The sequence below is a fragment of the Magnolia sinica genome, chromosome 2 (assembly GCF_029962835.1).
Source record: "Magnolia sinica isolate HGM2019 chromosome 2, MsV1, whole genome shotgun sequence".
In the NCBI taxonomy this organism is placed as follows: Eukaryota; Viridiplantae; Streptophyta; class Magnoliopsida; order Magnoliales; family Magnoliaceae; genus Magnolia; species Magnolia sinica.
The window spans coordinates 7,823,345-7,849,167 of record NC_080574.1 but is presented as its reverse complement, the minus strand read 5'-3'; the positions used below and the strand labels follow the sequence as shown (position 1 = coordinate 7,849,167).

Genomic DNA, 25,823 nt, shown 5'->3' with positions numbered 1-25,823 from the left:
GGACTTGGGCACGTGATATTTTACCCGAAGAGTTGGATCTTTTGAAATTTCTATTTATATCTTTGGAATTTTGGGGTGTTTGGATGTTTTGAAGTGGCAGTGAATGGAACAGTTTCTACCAAAAAAGAAAAAATTAAGAAGAAGCAAGCGGTAGATTGCCCACTGGAACCATTATTTCGATTGATGTGAAGAGGATGGACAGCTCGATGCAGAAATCATTTTACCACGCTTTTCCAAATACGACACCTTTTCAATGCTTGGTTGCTTGGTGACTTGAAAACCAATCTGGAATGGGAAAATGGCATGTAGTTCGATTAGTGTCATTTTGCAAATGAATGCACATGTAGAAAATGTTTCCCTTTTGAAATGGAAAAAAAATGGTATGAAAGTGATACCTTGTGCTGTGGGTGCACGGACACTTTAGTGTGTCCTTGTGCTTTAGAAAAGCGGACAGCCAAATCACTGATCTGGGGCTGTGCATTAGATGCCCATCAACTTTTCATGGGCCACATTGAAAAACTCATTTATGTGATGACGGTAACCTTTAAGACATTGGCCTCTCTTAACACTTGGGTACAGAATGTCAATGCCATTTGACTAGGGGAGAAGATTGTGTGCACGTGTGCACCGAGAGCATTTGGATTCATTTGAAATGATGCTAGATCCCTCGAACTTTCTTTTAATTGGGGTAGATAATATATGCCTGAGATGTTACATAACGCTTAAGCTGAATGTTTGTACCGTAGCTTTTCAGGTTTCAGTTTGCACAGGTGGTTCCCACAGTCATTAAGATCACTGATATGATGGCCATCATCAAGGATATCCCAGGCACCAACATTCCCCCAGATTGGAAGAAGTCCTAACCCTTCTGTAAGTGGGCAAGAAATAGACAAGTAAACAATAACACAAAGCAGCAGTCCACATTCATTTAAGATAAAGCTAAACATTCCCTGGGGAAGATGTGCTAATCAGGCTGACTTTTGGCGAATGGGGCATGCACCCCTCACACCATTGGTTTGGATCAGGGAAAATGGGCCCCACTCGAACAAACTGAAAGATCACAACATACCGTACCTTCAGTCCAAGAATTGTTCAATACCTCATGCTTGCACCGACGTCAGTAATTGCTGTGCTGAATGAAGTCATGCTCAATTTAAGGACTGAACCTAGTTATCAGATGGTAAATCTGGAAAGAGAGACAAAGCAGCACTTCCGTCATCTTTTATTTTTCTGATAAATAGAATATACATGACATGTAATAATAGCCAATATCTTATGAGGTTCATTTCTCTAACATGCACTTTCCTTCTAAAGATCCTATACATCTCTTTCTAAGAAAAGAGAAAAATGATCTCTTGTTAAAGAGAAAAATAATCTCTTACACCCAAATGAATAACATTATGTTTCTCCTGAATGGGGGCCACACCAAACAACCTAATCTGGCATGTTTTACAGTCTCCATCGAGTGGCCTTCGATGCACTGAAAACAACTCGATTGGGTCCCTTTGGTTTCGACTAAGGAAATAAGCAGCACACACCCGTAGCATTAATCATGTTTCTTGCACGTGGGAGGCACGCCAAACACCCAGTCAAGCACATTCAGGTATTTTGAGCGGAACACCTCTCTTTCCTGGGCGTAACAATGCATGATGATGGCTGTCGATACACTGAATATAGCTACGTCGGCTCTCTTTAACTTCTTAGATCGAGGGAAATAACCGGCATCAGTCATGGACATGAAGAAGCTCTCAATGGCACGTGAAAAGCAATAGAGAGAAATTTCCATCCTTCTGCTCTTCTTTTCAATGGATAAGGCGAGGCCGGTAGGGAACTGCCATGGTGAAACTAATTTCAGAACAAAACAGTGTCCAAGATATGATTCAAGAGAGGGAATTAAGTCAAGTTTTTTACCGTCCCCAGCGCAACCAATGGAATGCTACATCTGTTGAAAAGCCTAAAAACCAGGCATGTCCACATCCTAGAACAAAACACAAGTCTAATCAGTGAAAAGATACTCGGAGCATCGAAGTTATTTGTGAAAAGTTTGAACAGGTGAGTTCGGAATATTAGCTGAGTGGCTAGATGTTAGTATTCAGTTCTACATAAAAAATGATTGGTTGGATTAGTGTTAGGGCCAGCAACTGATTGGGACTGAGCTGACCAAAAGCTAAATTTCAGGTAGGCCTGGCCTGAGCAGTCCAAAGTTTGGGCCTGAGACCATTCCAAGGCACAACAATTGCCCCCTGTAATTATTATACTGAAATGCAAGTCTCAACTTCAACTTATATTTGTCTCTGTCAATATTAGCAGTCGGATTTACAGATTAAAGAATTCATGTGTGGTAAATGATGATGCACAAGATTGAGATAGACATAGTAAGTACTTATGCGCTGAAACAATTTTTTATTATTTTGAAAGGTGGGAACATTGAAACAATATCTCTCTAGTCATGGTTCATTACATTGGAAAATTTCACAGTCAGAGATGGATCAGTTGGACAAAAATTTTAGCTCAGGCAGGCTGACTTGGTATGTCAGGTAAGTTCTGTAGATTTTTGGTCCCATGTAAAAAATGCCAAATTAGAAAATAAAGAAAATACGATATACCATCATATAATAGATTTGCAGGAGTATCTATCATAAAAATTAGAAAATCCTAGGCAAAAACCATTACATATTTCAAAAGAGGTTCTCTACTGGCGGTACCAGGCTTTTGCAGTGTCCACTTGGGTGTGTTCATCGGATTCAACCTGTCCATTGGGATGCACTTTGTTGTTAGGCTGTGGGACAAAAAACCAGCAAGATCAACTCAGGTGGGCCACACCAGGGGAACAGTTGGGGCATGCCCAACCAATAAAATCTCCCCAAACCAGAGGTTTGTAGGGCCCACCATATTGTGTATGTGTCATCCAAGCCATTCATCAAGTATGCCCCACCAAGACAAGGGACAAGAAAAACCAACCCATTCCAAACCCACACCACATGAATTTAGAGGTTTTAGAGATGATTTGACATTCTTCCCTATGGTGTGGCCCACATAAGTATTGGATCTGCCATATTTGTTTTCTACAAAGAACAAGAGGGGGCTAACATGATGGATAGAGCAGATCAGATGCACACATCACATGGGCCCCAAAATAGGCCGATATGACAACAACTTGTGGTGGTACAAGTTCCATGTGAGCGCACCTCATTTAAAAATAGTAATTAAGCAAAATAAAATGTTATTAAAAAAAGATGTCTTATTGTACATGTGATCAATGTTCGAAGTATCAGTATCGCTACAAGTTTCGCTGGCCGGGGATATGGAAACAATATCGATATCGCCGATAATATTATCGATAACTGGAAATGCAGGGAAACATGGGGAAAACAATGGATTTTTTTCAGTGAAACTTCAAGAGGTGCTAAAATACACATTTGCATATTTATGAATTAAAAAAATTGCAAAAAGAATGCATACGTAATAAGTTTCCATTTAATGGGGACCTAAAAGCATGTGCTAGCGTAAGAAACCAGTCCAACCATCCCATCTATCCATCCAACCTTCCATCCAGATATCTATTGATATTTCAGAATATCGACAATTTTGCTGAGAAATCGTCAATAGCTAGAAAGGAAACGGAAGAGTGTGGTCTCAATATCGACCACATTGAGATAACGATAATATTGCAACATGATTGATATCATCGTTGACAATTTGAACACCGTATATAACCATGTGCCCATAAAAATTTTGAAATGGGAAAAATAAATAGATTTTTGGTGATATCAATACATTCGCGATATTATCAAAATATCGCCAATACACTGGCGATACAAGCAACACCTGTAATTTACACAGTCGAAAATATTGGCAATACATTGGAGATACTTAGCAATACATTGCTGATACCTGGAATTTCTGAGACTATAGGTGTTAACAGTATCGCTACCAGTGTCATCGGTATCGCCGAGCTGAAGATAGGGATAATATAGGGGATATTTCAATAATATTGGGGATACTCCGAACAATGCACGTGATTCAAACAACCATCTTGATTCTTGACACGAGAAATGATTTAAGTACTCTCATTAAAGCTAACAACATTCCACAATGCAAATTAAAATTGTATTCTGAACGGAGTTTGGCTAGACATTGTCTCATTGCCACTGTACATGTTGAACCCGGGTAGGCGGGTACAATGATCAAATTCTCGTTCAGTCACCAACTACATAGATAACCATAGCCCAAAATCATGGTGATAGGATAATCTTAGTTGTCTTATTATTGAACCACAAATGGATGGTTAAAATATTGTGCAGCCATGAGAAACAACTCATGTTTAGTGGAAAAAATCATACCTGTGGGATGGTCAGGATCATTTGATAGTTGTGATTTTTGAACTGGGGATAATAGTCCAAATCAGGCACATGCAAGGGATGGGGATCAAGCTAATAAGACAGTATGTTTGTCTTGTAGTAGAAATTAACTAGGTGGATGATGGATTGCCTTTTTATGCATCACAAGGTAACTTGTCAACACAATCATTGATGGTGTAGTGGTTGAACTCTTTTCTATCAAACTATTAGCTAAAACAACAGCTGAATTTGGTGATTCGATCAACGAACGAGTAAATACAAAACTCAGCCTTGTTTCTATGAACTTGGCTATTCTAGCATGGACCAGTGCAAAAAGAAGTCAGCGAGATTTTGAAGCTATCCGAGTAAACTCATGCAATTCCCTATCGACTTACCGAGTTCTCCAACCACTGCTTATAAACCAATAAATGACATGCAATTTCCACATTAATATTACCAATTGAGAAAAGAATATAGAACTAATTATAAATGAGACACCAATGCTAGAAGAGTACATGGATGCACAAAATCAAAACAGGGGAATTATCAGAGAACAGTAAGGCTAACCAGGCTGATGAACAGTATGCAGAGAGAAACAAGCTTGATCTAGCAGTACCAAGAAAGCCCTTCCCCAAAATTGTGTTCGGCCTGCATAGAATTTGGCAGACCCACATGAGCCAGAACAAAGTCAAGTCACTTGGGTATGACAAAAAGCAGCACATAAATATGACAGCTGATAGAAAGAAAAGAAAAGAAAAGAAAAGAAAGCAAGGGAAAAAATAAAAATTAAAAAGATCGCAGAAAAATATTCCATAGTAAACAGTCAAAACACAAATTGCATGTCCTCCAACATAACATATCAATTTATTTTTTTGAGAAATAAAATGAGAATTTGTCAAACAAGCAAACCCCATGCGATCTCATAATTGAACTTGCATAGCAACCATCATTAGCTATGCAACTAGCTTCCCTCTGAATATCTTGCTGAAAGAGTCCATGCAAGAAGGATATTAACAGTCTGCAAATTCATAATAATTCAAGGAGCACGATGACTCTCAAGTCACCAATGTAATCATGCTGGGCATTCATCTGTTATGGCTAGAGGACATGGAGACGAGTGAAAATAAATGTGTAGGCTCCACTTAACACCTCTGTCTTTAAACAAGAAGAGTAAGTCAGCCATAGTGAGCCCACATAGCTACAAAATAGAAGCATCATCAGATAGATAAAATAGCCATAACCAATCGGCCCTACAACCCCACTATCGCAACCATGCCTTCATGAAGCCAATAGAGGGAAGCTCAAAATATCCTGAGATCTAATCAAAAGCCAAAGTCCAAGTGTATTTGACAAATCTAATACACCGGTGCCTGTAAGGAAATTTTTGACTTTTTTTTTTTTTTTGATAGATAAGAATGAAATTTGAACCCCTGAACCTCAATGTTATGCACTTGGGGCAATCACCAACATGGCAAAGGCTGAAGCTGAAGTGTCAGAAAAGTGTTGGGGACATAGTTGCATGGTGTTAGATGGAATTTCACACCAATCTAGAGCAGAGCAGTGGACAAAAGGATGGTGAACAGTCTTTCTTCCACCAGCATAAAGCATGCCTGTATAGAAAATGGAATCCTCCGTGTGAAGGCCAAATACTTTCTATCTCCCTTCAATCTTGATGTGTACAAAATCTAGAATCTCATCCAAATCACTATACAAAAACCATGCATCTGATCCACCTTTCATAAACACATGGGCGCACCGTCCTTGGGTAGTTATAAATATATATAAACCAAGGAATATTAAAACAATTTTAGGAACATCATATAAAAAAACCTAGATGCATGATTAATCTTGCATGTAATAAAGTATGTTTGGAAATTTCAATATATGCATTGAAATAGCATATCCACCTCAATCATGATCACATTAGAAAACATAACATAGTGGTTGTTTAGGAAAAAGAATGAAGGAGAATGAGACAATAGTTAAAAACAACCCGTTACCGTTTTAAGAGGTCTTGTCGGTGAACTATTAGTGCAGGAATCAAATACACTGGAAGATAGACTGGCAATGCTCTTCCATAAGCTCCTAGAAGAAAAGAAATAATATGTCCTGCACAAGATTGATTCCCATGCACAATCTGTACAGAAGATTTGAAGACAGGTATCATTGATACTTCATGGTTTCATGATAACAACATTGAGTGGTGGGAGGTGGTATAGATGGAAGAGATCATCAACTTGTACCATCAGAAATGTTTTAGCACACAAGGGGATCATACAGGAAGGTATTACCATAAACATGTCAAATGAGTAATTAAAAATAACAGGCCAATCAGTTTTTTTTTTTTTTTTTTTTTTAAAAAGGCCAAAATTCCCATGCTAGAAATCCAACAACTTCTAAGGAGCATCTAGACCAATACATTTCTCCTGCAATGAGATAATTTGAATTGAATATAAGCTCTAGTTAGATGAGAGTATATACATGGGTTCTAGAGAGGCTTACATTCTGATGCAACCGAAAGGTCACACAAGCTGACCGATAAAACTGTCCATATCCCCTTGATTGATAATCTGGACTGAATACAGAGTGATGATAAATCTAGTCAATAAGTTTCCCTCTGGATTTTGGTCACTTTTCTGGTGGGCCACTTCTTGGGCATCAAACGATGTTAGAACAACAAGAAATTGGTCCCCTTTGAAAGCCTATTTAGTTAGGTCTCAAAACGAGCTCGAGATCATGCAATTCAAATGCCTTCTGAGTGAGTTGTGGTCAATTTACAAAACGCCTATATGTATATGGTTGCGACAGGATTCAAGGTCATTTTGGTCATTTCCTAGTATATTAGGGTTTCTTTTAGTTGTTAAAGGCCTATATGAAGGCTTCCATACTTGTAACAACCCATTATGACAGCCTCCATGCTAATGCGACAGTTTCAAATGGTCTAGGCATCATCCACTGCATATAAAAAAGGCCTATAAATTGCCTCCATTGAAAAGGTGGTTCATTGACTCCGCGTCTTTCAGGAAAAGGGAACAAACATTCTTTATGATCATTTGCCTTCTCCGGAGGTGATTAATGGTCAACGCTCTATCCTTGGTAACTAACCATCCAAATGCAACCACACTTCAGAGACCAGGGAAACAGAATATATATGAGCCAAAGAGGCAGTTTGATTAGTTCTCCCTCCACATTTGGGGCTTTTGTGGAAATATTTCACGGTAAGAAGGCATGATTTTTCCACCTTCCATCTTTCACCTATTGTTGGCGCCAGGAGAGATGATAAAATTCCACACCGATCTTGAAGCCTGCCAAAGTCTCTGTCTCTTTACCGGGTAGGTTTCTATGGGATGTAGGGCATTCACCACATCACCATCGAACTAAAGCACTGAGATACAAATTCTCCTGGGTTGGAGGAGACAGGAAAGAGCCTACAAAATCCATTTGAAGTGATGTCTCATCAAGCCATGTATCTTACTTGAACCTCACCCGAGAACCATCTAGTAGTTAGTTGGGTATTAACCCACATCCCTATTAGAATTCATTACTCAACTGTGCGGTTAGAACTACGAGTTTTGAGCGAAAATGGAACATACACATCCAGATTTATTGCTATTCCAGTTCCTTGTTGCATCGATAATCTATGATAAGCCCCGATCCTCTCTGCCCCCCGCCCCCAAATAATAAAATAAACAAAAAATAAACAAACCACCAACAAATGGAAATTGATGTAATGATGCCGTACACCTACACCTTTACAACAAGTAGGATTTGGTGCCCAATAAGTGTGACTCGGCAACAACATGTGGCTGAAAAACTGTTAAGAATAAATATCATTGCCCAAGCATATAGGGGAAAGGATACGTAGGAAAAGGATGCGTTAGAAAATAATGGTAACTTGGGAAATGATTGGTAGCTCGGGGACTTTCATGATGTTTCATGAGTAAAGGGTGGTTGTTTAGGAACTCTATTAGTGAGTGTTTATCAAAGAAGTTAGATGTTGACTTTGTGGGTAGTTATGAGTCATTTTGCTTGAATTGTGTGGTCTTGAAGTAATTTCGTGTGGGTCCCAAGGTAACTAATGAATGGTCATGCATTATTGGGAAGTGATGTAAATGAGAATCTATGGGCTAGTGTATATACTACTGAAAGGGAAAACAAACTTGAAACAATCCAATTCTCATTTGAACAAGCAAATTTTCATCTTTTGGTAGAGCTTTGCTCCCTTGTAATGGGTGGTTTTCAATGAAGTAAAGCTTACTTCTTCCCACACTTCTTTTGGCATCTTCTCTCTCCCTCTTTCTTCATTAGAAATGCAAGACGGTAGAAACAACCATAGAAGTTCTCTTGTTAGAACAACATTTGGTTGTCTCAAACAACAGCATCACATTTCTTTCTAAAGATGAGTCAGCATCACATTTATTGAAGGAACGAGAAGAAATGGGCAAGCAACTGGAAGAAATAAAAGTTACATGCGCACATGGGGGGAAAAAGTCAGCACCCAAGAGAAAATAATTGAAAGAAAATTGACAAAACTGGGCAAACAACTAGAAGAAACAAAAATTACATGCCTACATGGAAAAAAGAAAAATCAGCACTCAAGAGGAAATAAATGAAAGAAATTTTGACAAATACATACTGAGCAAGGCACTTTCATTTTTGGATCTAGTTTGACGCCAACTCCCATGGAATTATAATTTTTCTCTATCCCCTCCAAATTAGTGAAAGGAACACCACATGCAAGATCTTTGATGCCCTGCAGAATAACAGAATCCTTCCCACCATGTTTGTTGAGAAAGGACCGGTATGATGGAGGCAAACTGTCTTGCTTTAAAATGTAGGCAGACCTGAAAAAGAATTTCGATTGAGCAATATTACAGGGCTTAAGTCTTCCTTTAAGATCAAGCAAATGATGGGACATGATAGAATGGGCATGCATGTAAACAAAAATCCATAAACCAAAGAAGAAAACTCTGAATCTAAAACAACTTGCCTTTTCTCAGAGAGTATCTAAAATACCCTGCATTAATAATACATGATGAAGATCCCACAAAAATATTTCAACAATGTAATAGGTTTTTGCATAAAGAATGAACACCATCTGCTCGTGAATCCAAATATGAAGCCGAGACGGGAATTTTCCCCAAGCTGACAGTAGTCAAACATCTCATGTAGATACTTTTTAACCAAATATTAAAATGTTTAAAATAGATAGGGATTGAGTGAATACTGACATTGTAGGGACTAATGGCTAGCATGTATGTCCACAGTTGGCGTTATTTATAGTAGAAAAAATATAAAACAGGTAAAAGTGATGCTCTTAAAGTACTAAAACATATTAATAAAAACAATGTATCAGGAATCCATTTAACCTTGCCTATAACTTACAGTTTTTGGAATACATAATACAAGTGTGATAAGTTGGAGGCAAATGTATTAGATCCTGAAGCAAACAAGTGCAACCAGACAAAGAAAAGGGAGCATGGAAAAATGAAATCGTTAAGGGGGCATTTGGATTATAAGTTACTTAAGATAAGCTACTTATGCCTCAAGTAGCTTATCTTGGTTTCTACTTATTAAGCTGAAGTGACTAAGTAACTTTAAGTAAAAAAGTTACTTATAATTGATCTTAAATCAAGCTTATCTCAAATAAGTTACTTATCTACTGCTGTAAATAAAAAAGGTAACTTATTTGGTAGTATCCAAACAGGCCCTAAGTGTTGGGAAAATCATAAAAAGACCGCCATAAACATGTGGGCACATTTTTAGGGGGAGCAGGGGATACCAATTGTGAGAATGAGAATAAGGTAAACCTAGTTTAAGAATATAGAATGCATATAATTCTAACTTAGGCAGGTTATAAATTTAAAATAATAATATCATTCAAATTAGGAGGAAGATTCACTATCAAAACTTAGGATCATGTATGCGGTATAAATACTTGAGGAAGTTACCTTCATAAGTAATCATTTCTAGTACAAGGGGTAGAGATCACCCAATTGCATAAAGCGCCCCTAGCACCCTTCTCTAGCAGGGGTATCAGCCACTTCATTGGACTTGTGAAATAAATGAGTAAAATCCCATGTCCAAAGAACCACATACATCTTGAATATTAATCACTAATACTTGCTAATCCCCATGGACCCAAATTCCACCTTCAAGCCCAAGAGTTGATGTTGAGTCTCCCTTCACCATGAGATGGTCTAGAAAAGAATTGAAAAGCCTTGATGAAGAGCTTTTTCTTTAGCTTCCCTTGGACTCTTTAAAACCTATTTCAACGGAATAGGCCAGCATTATGACCCCACTCTCTCAAAACTCCACTACCATGGGTGGACAATCCAATATCTATAAATTTTAATTTTTGAAGGAAGCGGAGAATGCCTCTCACTCGGTGCCTCCTTCACTTCATCCCAAAACTACTCCATTGGCTTTGCCCAACATATGATCAATGATTTGATTTTATAAATTAGGATTACACATATATGATAATGACTAGTTTGCAAAGACACATTTAAAAGGAATAAAATTTTCAGCTAGCATTAGCTATAACCCATTTAAATAAGATGAAGTTGTGGCAGAGAGTGCATACAGGATTTGTGAAGAGGAGAGACACATTAGGAAAATATCACCATGGGACCAAGTCAATGGTTTGCAGACATAGCCAAATCTTTTGCTTTTTATTCCACAACGAGATGCTAGGACAGAAGCACGCATAAGGATGTATATAGCCCAGCTTGTATGTTGTGTGTTTGGTCCAGTCAAAAGCATCGAAGGCCCAGCAATCGCCCCTGCTAACAGCGCCCTCCAGCTTGCAGTACTACACCAAAATGAGATATAAATCTTTAGCACATACACTTTGGAATGGAAAGCAACTAATCTAAAATGTGTATTGTACAGAAATTGGATTTACCTGCGTTATGCAGGGTTCAACCTAAAATGCCATAGAAAAGGGCCACAGAAAACATGAACAACGAATAATATTGACTAGCATCCAACTTATTTGCATGTATAGAATGAAATCAATAAGCACCATGAGAGAAATAATTTCATTCGTTTGAGGGGTTTCCTTCCTCAACTTTCATAAACAAACAAGTACATTGGGGAACAGAACCAACAACTGATTGTAATAGATGACTACTGATAGAAAGTCATAATGCAACCGAGAACAGTTGCAAGAAGTGTGCAATGAAGATTAGAGGCCCAAAGCCCAATTTGCGGGGTCCTACAGCCACCTGGTGAGCCCTTCAACTTTCATGAACATACAAGTACACTGGGGAACACAACGAACAACTGATTGTTAATAGATGACTACTGATAGAAAGTCATAATGCAACCGAGAACAGTTGCAAGAAGCGTGTAATGAAGATTAGAGGGCCCAAAGCCCAATTTGCGGGGTCCTACAGCCACCTGGTGGGCCACACATGTCGAGTTGTGCTTAGGGATTTTTAAGAGATGAGGATCCTTTGTCGATTTTAGCTTGTTTTGGATTTTTTTATTCATAAACGATTTTGAGGTATTTTATTAGGAGTCTAAATGAGGTTTCTTCGGCTGTCTCTAGTAATAGTTCGTATGTGTCATTAGGTCACATGTAGTTTCCCATTTTCTGAGGTTTGTGTCTTGAGTCTCTTGAGTGATTTTAAAGGGATATTTACATATTAATAGTTTTCTATTTTAAGAGATCTATGTGTTACAAATCTTTAATAAGATACGTCAAGGGAATAATTAATAAGCTGTGTTAATATCTTCGGGATCTTTGATGGAATAAGAAAGAGATAAGCACATAGGCTGATATTTTAAGATTCTTTTCTTAATTTAGAACAATTGAGTTTTTATATAGATGCCACGTGGCAATAAAATTGAAATAAATAAATAAAACTTTTCAGTTTAGGAAGAAGCATTCTGTTGCAAAGGGAGACTACCCTAAAAAATCAAGTGAAAGAAGCTTTGAGAACGATGAAGAAAGGAAAGGCCCTAGGATCAAATGGTACACCGGTAGAGGTTTTGGAAGTGCATTGGAGATATTGATTTATTTTGGTTGACGAAGTTGTTCGACAAGATTATAAGATCGAAGAGAATGCTAGTCTAGAGGTGAACACGAGTCGAGCGGAGTCGAGCTTTGCCCAGCTCGTGCTCGACTCGGACTACTCGCGTCCCAACTCGTGCTCGGCTCGGCTCGGCCTTCAAGCTCAGAATAGCAGCTCGTGCTCGGCTCGTCCGAGTTCAAGCAGATTTTGAGCCGAGTTTGAGCAAAGTATTCGAGTCGGACTCGAATTGGCGAGTTGCGGGCTTGCGGCTTACCGTCAGTTGGAATCGGACTGGCGAGTTGCGACAGGGGCAGGGGCGACCAGACAGTTGATGTAGCATGCCGGACAGGTCGAGGTGTCCGCCGGACTGAGAGAGAGAGAGGTAAGAAGACGGAAAGGGCAACCGGGCAGGGCAGGGACCGCCGGACTAAGAGAGAGAGGGAAGGAAATAGGGAAGGGTTAGGGTATTTTTTGAAGGGGAAGGGAAATGGGGCGTGCGGCGTGCGGGTAGGGTATTTTTTTTATAGGGGGTAAAATAAATTAGGTTTTTTTTTTTAAGGGAACACACACACACACACTACACCGAGTCGAGTGGAGTCAAACCAAGTCTAGTCGAGTTCGAGTCGAGTCGAGCAAAGGCAAGCTCGAAAAACAGCTCGACTCAGTTTGAACTTAGCTTCACTCCGAGTTGAGTCAAGCTTTTTCGAGTCAAGTCGAGCGAGCTACCGAGCTTACTCTGCTCGTGTACAGCTCTATGCTAGACGAATGGAAGAAAATCTCGTGGAACCTATTTGCTAAAATAAAGGAGACATTAAGTTGCACAAACGATCGTGTTACTAAACTTATGAGTCATACTATGAAACTTTGGGAGAGAGTGATCAACGAAAAGTGAAGGCATGAGATAAATGCATCAGAAAATCAGTTTGCATTTATGCCAGAAAGGTAAAGTATTGTAGCTATATTCCTAATTAGACAGTTGACAGGGTATATATATAGGGAGAGGAGGATAGACACATGATCTATATTGACTTAGAGAAAGCATACAATAGGTCCCAAAGAGTTACTCTAGTTGGTATTGGAAAAGAAAAGAGTCCTAAGAGGATATGTTGACATGACTAAGGATATGTATAAGGGAGCAGTAACAAATATGAGGAACACTAGTGGAGAGACGATTGAGTTTCTAATTGTTGTCGGCATACACTAGGGAAAGCATACAATAGGTCCCAAAGAGTTACTCTAGTTGGTATTGGAAAAGAAAAGAGTCCTAAGAGGATATGTTGACATGACTAAGGATATGTATAAGGGAGCAGTAACAAATACGAGGAACACTGGTGGAGAGACGATTGAGTTTCTAATTGTTGTCGGCATACACTAGGGATTGGCATTTAGCTCATATCCTTTTGCATTGATTATGAGTTAAAAAAGGATTTTACAAGAAGAGCTCTCGTGGTATATGTTGTGTGCAGATGATATAGTTTTGATTGACAGCACAAGTGCAGGCGTAAACCCAAAGCTAGAACTATGGAGGGATGCCTTAGATTCTAATGGTTTTAAAATTAGACTGACTAAAATAGAGTATATGACATGCAACTTTATCAATAATATGACTAGAAATGAGCAATTAGTTAAGATTGCCATCAAGAAGTAACCCAACATGACCATTTTTGATATCTTGGGTCGAGAATTCATGAGAGCAAAGAGTTTGAGAAGGATGTCACTCACAAAATTCAAACTTGGTGGAAGAAGTGGAGATGTGCTTTTGGAGTCTTATGTGATAGTCGCATGCCAATCAAATTGAATGGGGGAAATTTTATAGGGTATCAAAACCTAAAAGCTAATATCTAGGCACGGCAAGTTCAACTAACACTTGTATGGCAAACAAGCTTTCTAAGTAGTCTTAGACTTGTACATTCACCAACATGGACATGGACAGTACAAAACAAATAGTAGTTACCAACTAAAAAAAATACATAGAAGAAGATGTTTTATGACAAATATACTAAAGAAAGTTCTTTTCTAACATAATCAAACCTAAGAACGAAAGAATAACACACCCCCTTATAGTCAAGGTGCTTTGAAAAGACGAAATTGTGTTTGGAACGGTACATAAAAAATTCGTAAAAGCAAAAAATAAAAAAGTAGTTTGGTTGTGGAGATGAGTAGCGTTGGTTGTGGAGATGAGTAGCGTTGGTTGTGACGAGAGGCGAACAAGTGGGCGAAAAGTGGAGGCGATGAGACCACCAATACCTTCAGGCAGACAAGCACTTCTGCAACTTCAATGATGTGAGCCATTGGAACAATCATCCAGCAAAAGCAAGTTTGGATCAACTATCCAGCTCAACCAAGACTGAACCAACTGCCCAACATAATCATAAATCCAAACAACTACCTGGAACAAATAAGAATGGACCAACTGTCCAATATAAACAACGAGTCTAGATCAACATTGAACTTTGTTTCAAAACTAATGTGCTCTACTGAAATTGAAATTAAATATACAAAGTATTGTCCATAATGCATCCACTAATCTAACATCTAAGATACCATTCCACAGTTCCACTATTTTATGTCGGTTTATAATCCATCAAAAGTGGGGTCCACTAATTGGATGGTTTAATTTAAGTTACATATTTCTCATGTGTTTGGTTTATGATCCATGATCCATCTAAAGTGGGCCCCACAATTTGGATTCTTTAATTTCGAGTTACATATTTCTCATGTGTGGTTGTGGTCTATGGGTAAGGATGGCCCAACAAGCCTGACTTTGGACTAGGCTTGGACCTATTAGATTGGGCCTGACATGCATGGCCTAACCCATTGCCACCCCTAATTGCGTATTTAGAGGGACTATTTGGGGACTTCAAAAAAAAATTAGCCAATTTTTTAGGGTTTCTTTTTTTTTTTTTTTGGTTAAAATTTTAACCAAGGAAAAAAGCTTTTCCAATTTTCATTGCTTAACCAAACTTCAAAACTTGATTAAAAAAATCACTGGTTTTTTTTTTATAAACCTAACCACTTAGTGGAGTATCCAAGCAGCATCAGTAAGGAACAACAAGATCCTTGGCCCAAGGGTATGTATAGCATCATAAGGCCCATAGTTTGTATAAGTGGGGCCCATCATTTTGTGATTCGCACTCTTAATCTAATGAGTCCTACCATTGATGTATTGTTGCCTGAAAATCTCTTCAATGGGAAGATGCACACACTTCAATTCGTGGTCTGCAAATAGGCAGTTAAGAAAATAATAAAGTAATGGAACAGATTCATTGGAGAAAACGCCAAGTTTGGATGGCTACAATAATTCAATATGGGAGAATTTTGGAGAATGGTCCATCAGCAGTGGGCCAATATGAACACCCGTAAGTCAAAATGAGCATCTGGATCACCAGACCATGGGCCTCCAATGCAAAATCTCACAAACTAAGACTACTGCGCGTATCTATGGTCCAAAGATCATATATTTCTTCTAACCTTATAAACATGTTAAAATGCACCAGCAAATAATTAAAATTCACCAACTACCCAATTTCTTAAAAAGTTAACAACAAACACAGAAAATGGAAAAACAAGAAGAAGAGGAAGAATAGCAACTTGCCTGTTATGTCCTCCCAAGGCCGCAATACACTCATCTACAGAAACAAATGTACCCGCAAAAGTGCCGAGAAAAAGACCATATCGAAGCGTCTCCTTCACGGCTGACACCACCGCCTCCCCATTCGTTAGCATCCCTACCTTCCTAAAAGGAAAAGAAAATTGAAAAACTAAAAACACCACAAAACCAAAAACTGAAGAGGTAATCGAATTCCCTGCTCCCAAAGTTCAGCACATGACATAAGGATCCATGATCCAGACCAATCATCAGGTGAGTGCTGGTGTGGATGAGAAATCTTCCGCAAATAGCTGGGATTGGATGATCCTACTCGTCCAATCGGCCGACATTTCCCGTTCAACACAGGCGATTTCCAGCACTCATTTCTACCGTCCCTATTGAAAGGCCATTGGTCGGACGGCTAATAAGAACGGCCTATTAGCGAAATTCTTCTTCGGTGGCCGATCCATCGTTAGCCCACTCGATGTATTGCCCGGATCATGGAACGTTGTGCCACGTGTCTTGGATTCATCTCACCTTGCAGAGGCCGGGAATCTGCGGCTTCTCAACCGAGCCAAAATGGAGAAAACGGCAAGGCCACCTTTCAAACCCGCTCCGATCACGAAACCCTTCCCAGCTGCAGCCAAGCATCTCCGGAGCTTCTCCCAATCCCTCTCCGATCTCGGATCGAATCCAGAAGAAGGAGAGGATGAAGACGAGGAAAGATTCAGTTTCCGGCAGTACGGACATGAACCACAGTCAGAATCAGGCGGATCGTCGCCGGGGGAGCACCGGCAGAGGCTGACAGACACTTCGGATCCTTCGGAGGGTGGCGACATGGCCGGGAGAGGGGATATGGTGGGAATTAAAGCGTATTCCAATGAGAAATGGTGGGAAGTTTAAAAAGGAAAGAGAAAGACTGTTATATTAAACGATGGCTAATGAAGAAATTACACGTCGAAAAAGCGTTTGTTATTAGAATGATGACATGGTTTTGGAAGCGCTTGACTGTGGTCGGCGTTGGCCCCCGGAGCGGTAATAGGATAGATAGAAACTTGGATGCTCTGGCCGACTATGACGGATGATACGCAGGAACTTGGAAATTACTTAAAAATTGACTGCATGGAATATAATGAATTTATGGTTTACACTTTATTTGTATCATTAGCTAACAAAAATAAGATTTTATTTTTTTTTAGTAATTGATTATTGGATGGGTAGACATTTATTGGACGGTTGAAAATGAAGATCTCTTAAATAAGAAAGTGTCTCGAATCAGATTTTCAGAGTTGCTAGACTAATTTATTTTGTGACCGTGACTTATGAGCAGGGTACAAATCTGAGTGCATGCATGTCAAGCATCATACTCTGCGAGATTATCAATAACTCCCCGGTGCGATTTCATAGGGTGTCATCTTTCCACAGTATACGCAGCTTATAGTAGTTCTGATGAGTGGCCCATGATTGCATAATTAAGACCAAAAAAATACAATCGTTGTAAACTTCTAATATGTGCCGTACAGCCAAGGGTTAATAAGAAAGTAAAATGACGGTCTACATTCAACTGAAGAAGATCTAGGATCGATAGTTGAGATCTTCCGATAAGGATGCTTTTTCGGCACGCCACATTCGTAGGATTCGGATTGATTTCTGAGTTACCTAGTATGCCCTTATCGTATTGAGTAAACTCAGTAGGGCCGACCATGAATGTATTTGATTTATCAACGCCGTTCATCCGTTTTGTCAAATTATTTTAGTGGTTGACCCCAAAATTGAACCATATCCAGAGCTAAAGTGTACCATGCCACAGGAAATAGTAGGAATAATGATTTCGCCACAGGAAATAGTAGGAATAATGATTTCCACCGTTGAAACGTTCTGATGGCCCACTGTGATGTTATTTGTCATCCAGCCTGTTCATAAGACCAAAAATACATGGACAAAGGGAAAACAAAAATATCAGCTTGATCCAAAATTTCAGTGGCCTCTAAGAATTTTTCAACGGTAGTGTTTCCTATTGTGTGGTCCACTTCAGCTTCCATATATGCTTCATTTTTAGATCATACAATAAATTTATCTTTTAAAATAGATTGACGGAGTGGATAAAATACATAAATCACAGGTGGGCCCCACAGGTTTTACTCAGTACGCAATCCGCTTCCACGTTCGCGAGGACGCGGTTGCGTATCAGGTAACGCCTCTCCGACGAACGCCCCGTTACCCATGCGGTCCATCCACTTTCGCAGCTAATTACACGGCACTAACCCAAACATGAGGCAAATCCACATCTCAAGTGGAACACACAGTACGAAACGTCAAACTTCTTGGGGCGGTAAAAGTTTTGGCTCAAGATCATATCTGTGTTTTACCTAAATTTGGGTCTATGTGATATAATTAACAAGCTAAATGGCTAATAAACATTACAGTGGTACTAAGAAATTTTTAATAGTGGCCCACCCGCCACTCTTTCCCATAGTGTAGTTTATTTGAGATTTGGATGGATGGGAGGTATAAAACATATACATCATGGTGGGCCTACAGCATCATTCAGTACCAAGATTTTGACGCCGCGAGTAGCACTGTACACAAGTTAAAATAAGTCGAGAGCAGCCGCCTCATCTCAAACCTGGCTCAGCTTCATCCTCCATCCTGGCTTTCTAGCTCGGTTCAACCCAATCAATAACATAGGCCAATTTGAGCTGAGCTTAAGCTCAATTTTTCAAGTCAAGTTTGAGTTCAAACCTACAAGCTGGGTTCGAATTTAGGTTTTAAGATTTTTAATACATATACTATACATATGATGTCCTGTGTACTGTATTACAATGAAGTTTTATGCCAGCCTTTATGTAGGCCGTGAGATGAGAATTGTTGGGATTTAGCCACGTTAAGAGAGAGAGTCTTTTTTTAAAAATGACTTTCTCCTGCACTCACTCCGAGGGAGGCGCATTACCTATGCGAAGCTAGCAAGGAGACTTGAAGTGATGTTACCAAGTTCTATGAGCCCACCTTAATGTATTTGTTGTATCCACACCATCCATCCATTTTTAGAGATCATTTTAAGACACGAAAAAAAGAATGAGCAGTTCGAAAGCCAGAGTAGACCCCACCACAGAAAATAATAGAGAGACGCCCACAGTTGAAACCTTCCTAAGGTCTACTGTAAATGTAGACATTAAAGAAGGAAAAACACTATTTTTTTCCTCAACCGTCTATGCATAGGCCAGAAATACGAGGGTTAGGATTGTTTAATAATGAAAATCTTCGATGCACACCCCATCAAAGATAGACTAGAACAGATCAATGGTCGGGGTGATTGAATCGTAGACCCCACTTGTCAGATCGCGAACGCCTGTGCATGTGAAAAACTCGCCTACACATCATATATTTCGGAAGCCGATTACATATTGAGTAAACTCTGTGAGGCCCACTGTCATTCGTGCATTGTATCCACTCCATCCATGTATTTTACCACATAATGTTAGGGCTTTATCCCAAAAATGGAGCATATCCAACCCTCAAGTGGACCACACCACCAGAAACAGTGTAAATTGAACATCTACCGTTGAAAAATTCTTGGGGGCAACCTAAGTTTTAGATCAAGCTGATATTTGTGTTTTCCCTTTACCCATGCCTATCTGACCTTATGAACAGGTTGGATGACAAATAAACATCACCGGGGCTCAGAAAGATTTCAAAGGTGGACATCAATACTTCCACTTTTCCTCTGGTGTGGTACACTCGAGTTTTTTATACCCATCAATTTTGGTTTGAACCCCTACAATGATCTGGAAAAATGAATTGACGGCCGGATAAGCCACATGTATTCACAGTGGGCCCAGCTGAGTTTACTCAATACAATAAGAGCGTACTGAGTTAGTCAGTACGCAATTGATTTCATATATTTACCCGCATTGTCAGTCGCCGGAAACGGATTGGCTACTCCCTTGGAAATATGATTGCGTACTGACTCAGTATGCTTTGATCGTACTGAGTAAACTCAGTTGGGCCTACTACGAATGTATGCGAGTTATCCAGGCTGTCCATCCATTTTTCAAGATAATTTGACTGCTTGATTCTAAAATAAAAGTATTTCCAAAGCTCAAGTGAATCACGCTATAAGAAACAACGCGAATAATGGCTTTACTGTTGAAACCTTGCTAGGGCCCATAGCGATTTTTATTTGTCATCCAACCTGTTCACAAGATTAGACAGAGATGGATGAAGGTAAAAAACAAATATCAGCTTAATCCAAAACTTCTGTAGGCCCCAAGAAAATTTCAACCGTATAATTTCAATTCAAACTATTTCATGTGGTGAGGTCCACTTGAGATTTGGATATATCTCATTTTTGGGATCAAGTCATACAGTTATCTGTTAAAATGGATGGACAAAGTAGATAAAATATACAAATTATGGTGGACCCCACAGAATTTACTCAGTACGCAATCGGCTTCCCCTCCCCTTCCACCGGAATGCGTAGTTCGTAACTCACTGCCCTCTAGGCTTAGGGTACTGGGTAAGTTCTTTGAGGTCCACTTTGATTTATTTGTTTTATCCGCTCTGTCCATCCATTTTCCCAAATAATTTTAGCACTTGAGTTCAAAAACCAAACACATAAAATGTTCAAATGGACCACACCATAGGAAACAGTTGATTTGAATGTCTACCGTTAAAAATTTCTTAGGAGCCATAAGAAGTCTTGGATCAAGCTTATATTTATGTTTTTCGTTCATCCATGTCTTAATGATCTCAGGAACAGGTTGGATGCCAAATAAACATTAGTGTAGGGCCTAGCAAGGTTTCAATTGTGGAAATCATTATACCCACTGTTTCCTGTGGCATGGTCCACTTGATCTTTGGATATGCTTCAATTTTGGGATCTACCCCTTAAATTAGATGAAAAAATGGATGGATGGCACGGATAGCACATGTGCATTCAAGGTGGGCCCAACTGAGTTTACTCAGTATGATAAGATCATACTGAGTAACTCAGTACGCAATCCGATTTCCCTGCCACCAGCCATTGGCTGGTGGTCGGTGCTCTGTGGGCCCCACCATGATTTATGTGTTTCATCCATGCCGTCTATCTATTTTTTTAGATTGTTTTATGTATAAGACCAAAAATGACATATATCCCAATCTCAAATGGACCACATTACAGGAAATAGTGTTGAATGAGCGTCGACCATTAAAAATCTTTTGGGGGCCAAAAAAGTTTTGGATCAAGATGATTTTTGTTTTTTTCCCTTCATCTGGGCCTGTATGACCTAATCAACAGATTGGATGTCAAATAAACAGTACAGTGGGCATTATGAGGATCTTAATGGTGGATATCCAATCACTGTTGTTTTCCTGTTGTGTGGTCCACCTGAGATTTATATCCTCTAATTTTTGGGAGCAAGCCTAAAATGATATGTGAAAATGGATGAATGGAATGGATGAAACACATACATTATGGTGGGGCCCACAGAGCACTGACCACCAGCCACAGGGCTGGTGGCAGGGGAGTAGCCGCTCCGTTTGCAGATTGCACAAGGTGATGTTTGTGTGAAATCTACGGTGCTACTTGGCTGCCATCCCAAAACCAGAAATATGGGTGGGACTGTGACCGTAGGGACCATCTAGATGTATGTGTTGTATATCCACGCCACCCATCTATTTTACCAGCTTATTTCACAGCATGGTCCTAAAAATGAAGAAGATGCAAATTTCAGGTGGACCACACCACGGAGTGGTTGTTGAACACCCATTACTAACCAATATTTTTATGACGGACTGGAATGGGCAACAGCTTGCTATCCTCACAACTAAGGATAGAGGGGGATGATAGCAAGCTGCTGCACATTCCTAGATCTAAAGAAGAATGGAGAGACCATGATGTATGTATTATATCCACGCCATCCATCCATTTGTAGAGATCATTTTATGGTATGAGCCAAGGAGTGAATCAGATCCAAAGCTTGAGTGGGCCCCAACACAGAAAACAATAGAGAGAGTGACGCTCACCATTAAATACTTTCAAGGACCACAAAAGTTTTTGATCAAGCTAATATTAGTGTTTTACTGTTTTCCCTTCTTTAATGTGTATGTTAACTTATGAACAGGTTGGATCTTAAGTAAACATCACAGTGGACCTTAGGAAGGTTTCAATGGTTGGCGTCTCTCTCCTTATTATTTTCTGTGGTGGGGTCCACTCCAACTTTCGATCTGCTCATTCTTTTTCTCATGCCCTAAAATGATCTCTGAAAATGGATGGACGGTGTGGATATAACAAATACATCAAGGTGGGCCCACATAACTTGGTGATGTCACTTCAAGTCTCGCTACTCAACTTCACACCAACTAATCTGCCTCCCTCTGCATGAGTGTAGGAGAGAGTTATTTTTTTTTTAAGACTCTCACTCTTAATGTAGCTGAATCCCGGCGTATACGAAGGTTCACATATAACATCCTTGTAGTACGGTGCACATGAGACCACTACTCTTATAATGTATATAATATATAACATATAATTTATTTAAATAAATAAATATATACAAAATATTTATATTAAGTGAACCTGATCTGAATCAAATCAATTCGAACCAATTCAAGTTTGAGTCAAAATCCAGCCAAATCAAGTTGAGTTTGGTTTAGCTTGGACTCAGGTTCAAAAATTTTTCAAGCTCAAAAAATGTATTTAGTTAAATTCTGCTCAAATCCAGCTCCAAGCCGGAACAAGTTGAGCTTTTTCAAGTCAAGTCAAGTGAGTTAACTGACTCGGTTCTTGAATAGCTATATTAGATAGGTCTCTACTTAATCCATTTCCCTCTCTTGCCTTCGAGAGTTAAGCGCTCCCTCTCCGTGGTGACTTTGGAGAATTTGATTGGCCAGTAAGCATGTATAAGACATGGGCAGGCGAAGTATGTTTGAAATATTTGAGTTGGAGGTTACATCTGATACTGGCATGCGGGCCAATAAAATACTACCATGTGATAGCCCAACCTTACCAGTCACACGTGAGCCTGTACCCAATCCTCGCTGCAAAAATTACACAATATAATAGCATCGCTGCGCATTACATGAGGACGTGGATTGCGTACCAACTGTACCGACGTTGCGGCCCCATCTGCTGTTTGAAAAAATGCTAGCATGTTGTTGCGCGTGCATAAAATTTGTATGAACTCTCCTCCCTCAGGACGCGGATTAGATAAAGACGGGTTGAGTAGCGAGACTTGCTATTGAAGTGACGTCACCAAGTTCTGTGAGCCCCCCATGATGTATGCTTTGTATCCACACCGTCCATTTGGAGAGATCATATTAGGGAATGATCGAAATAATGAGTAAGATCCAAAGCTCAAGTGGATCCCACCACAGAAAACAGTGGGGAGAGTGATTCCCACCGTTAAAAAGTTCCAAGGGCTACAAAAGTTTTCGATCAAGCTGATATTTATGTTTTCCCTTCTTTTATGTATGCTTTAACACATGAATTGGTTGGATGTCAAATAAACTTCATGGTGGACCTTTGTAAGTTTTCAATGGTGGGCGTTACTCTCCCCACTGTTTTTTGTAGTGTGGTCCACTCCAGCCTTAGATCTGCCTCATTCTTTGAATGATCCCCTAAAATGATCTCTCCAAATGTATGGACGGTGTGGATACAATACATACACTATAGTGAGGACCACAGAATACGGTGAGGTTACTTCCAGTGCGAGTCTCGCTACTCAACCTGTCGGTGGCTAATCGCCGTCCACTCCCTCAGGAAACGGATTGGCTACTCCCCCGCCATCAGCCACTGGCTGGTGGTCGGTGCTATGTGGGCCCCACCATGATGTATGTGTTTCATCCACGCCGTACATTTATTTTTCTAGATCATTTTAGGTTATGAGACCAAAAATGAGGTATATCCAAATCTCAAGTGGACCACATTGCAGGAAACAGTGTTGAATGAGCATTGCCATTAAAAACTTTTTGGAGGCCATAAAAGTTTTGGATCAAGTTGATCTTTGTTTTTTCCCTTCATCTAGGTCTGTATGGCCTAATCAACATATTGGATGTCAAATAAACAGTACAGTGGGCCTTAGGAGGATTTTAATGGTAGATATCCAATCACTATTGTTTTCCTGTGGTGTGATCCACCTGAGATTTATATCCCTCTAATTTTTAGGATCAAGCCATACAATTATATGTAAAAATGGATGAACAGCATGGATGAAGCAAAGACATCATTGTGGGGCCTACAGAGCACCAACCACCAGCCACGGGGCTGGTGGCAGGTGGAGTAGCCAATCCGTTTCCACTCCCTCAAGTGCAGGTGGCAGGCACGTTGTCATCGAGACTGTTAACCTGGTTGATAGTTGCCATAAATCATTTTTTCATGAATACTGACCATCCATTTATTACGAGTTTTAATTGTTAGACCATTGCTCCACGTGATGACGGTCACCCATTTAGTCGCCGAGATGGTCCAATTTCCTTGATTTTGGTATATAGCCTACCCACATAACGTCCCGACGGAAGAATAGTTCGGATCTCCCCATGTTTGCAGCCTACAACTTGAGAAGGGCACTAACTGCACAGAGGTTCTGATGTAGCGGCATTGCATGGGAATAAAACGTGCGTTTCTGATGTAGCGGCATTGCATGGGAACAACATGTGCGTTTCTTCATGGCAGGTAGTATCTAACCCATTTTTTTTCTTTTTTTTGTGTTTTATGCATTATATATATCATTATATTGGAGACAATGTAGATTTTAGGTTGGGGGTATAGATAGTCATTCATGTGAGATTTTTTTTTTTTTTTTAAGAAACTTTTTTTTTATGATACCTTAGGTTATGAAGTAAATTCAGTAAGAATCTTCATCTAATAGTAGTTTATAATAATGATAATACAATGATAAAAGAATAAATAGCATGAAGGAAATGAGATAGCTAGAGATTTTATATTTTTGGGATGATTGAAAGGATTTAGGATAGGGAATATGTATATTTCTCAAAATTAGACTAGTATTATTAAGTACATAGGTATATTGGATCATAACTATTTTAAATTTTGATTATATCTCTAAACTCAAGGATGTAATAGATTAAGAAATTGAGATTCTAAGGGCCTATTTGATTTTCCATGATACATGTAAATCACGGTAAATAAGTAATTATTACTTTTTCACGTTGTTTGAAAATATGAGAGTAATTCCATCTCGAAAATCAAAACAAAAGTGTTGACTTAAATATATGGACCCCACCGTAATGTATATAATATATCTACATTGTCTATCTATTTTATTATAACATTTTGGAGCATTAACCAAAAAATGAGGCAGGTCCAACACTCAAATAGCCCACACGAAAGGAAACAGTAACCTTAATTTGTCCACCATCGAAAGTTATTTTCTTCACTAGGCCTACATTGACGTTTTTTCATCATCTAAGCCGTTCATAGGGTCACACAAGCATGGATAAAGGGAAAACACAAATATCAGTTTAATCCAAAACTTTTAAGGGCCCCAAAAAGTTTTTAATGGTAGGAGTTCGATTCATGTTATTTCTTATGGTGTGGTCCACTTGACCTTTGGATCTACGTCATGTTTTTTGTTCATGCTATAAATTTGACTGGCATAACAAATGAGCGGTGTGGATAAGTAACATACATCACGATGGGGCCCATATTGATGTTGTAAATTTCTCAATTTAAGTTTTGAAAAGGTAAGTTGTCACATTTGCATTGGGAAAGATGTGGTAATTACCTAGGTAAATATTTATTACCTATTTACATGGTAATTACATTTGAGCCGGAAAATCAAACAGGCCCTAACTAACTTCAGATTTAGGACAAGTGTTGTTTTGTTTTGGAATTCATATTATGGATGGAGGCATAATTGTATAAAGTTTTGA

General features: G+C 39.3%; 1 protein-coding gene across 4 annotated transcripts; it reads right to left on the bottom strand.

Annotated features, from left to right (window-relative positions):
* Positions 1-1,195: 1,195 nt before the first annotated feature.
* LOC131233576 (uncharacterized) lies at positions 1,196-17,027 on the bottom strand. Of its 4 annotated transcripts, none has more exons than XM_058230359.1 (9): positions 16,488-17,019; positions 15,957-16,097; positions 10,927-11,154; positions 8,977-9,184; positions 6,341-6,477; positions 4,908-4,988; positions 2,706-2,779; positions 1,912-1,978; positions 1,592-1,831 (listed from the first exon to the last, which is right to left on the bottom strand). In XM_058230359.1, the coding sequence occupies exons 1-9, from the start codon at positions 16,787-16,789 to the stop codon at positions 1,729-1,731; spliced, it is 1,341 nt and encodes a 446-aa protein (XP_058086342.1). In that variant the 5' UTR covers positions 16,790-17,019; the 3' UTR covers positions 1,592-1,728. The 4 variants fall into 4 exon arrangements, with proteins under 4 accessions (XP_058086334.1, XP_058086329.1, XP_058086342.1 ...); XM_058230366.1 differs by having other exon boundaries at positions 1,691-1,831; positions 2,674-2,779; positions 16,488-17,027; XM_058230351.1 differs by lacking the exon at positions 2,706-2,779 and having other exon boundaries at positions 1,196-1,831; positions 15,957-16,093; positions 16,488-17,007.
* Positions 17,028-25,823: the final 8,796 nt, after the last annotated feature.

Coding starts and splice junctions, on each gene's coding strand:
- LOC131233576 (XM_058230346.1), bottom strand. CDS start 16,789: ATGTCGCCACCCTCCGAAGGATCCGAAGTGTCTGTCAGCCTCTGCCGG. Junction 16,098..16,487: donor AGATTCCCGGCCTCTGCAAG/GTGAGATGAATC, acceptor TTTTCCTTTTAG/GAAGGTAGGGATGCTAACGA. Junction 6,478..8,976: donor AAATGAAAGTGCCTTGCTCA/GTATGTATTTGT, acceptor TCTTCTGTACAG/ATTGTGCATGGGAATCAATC.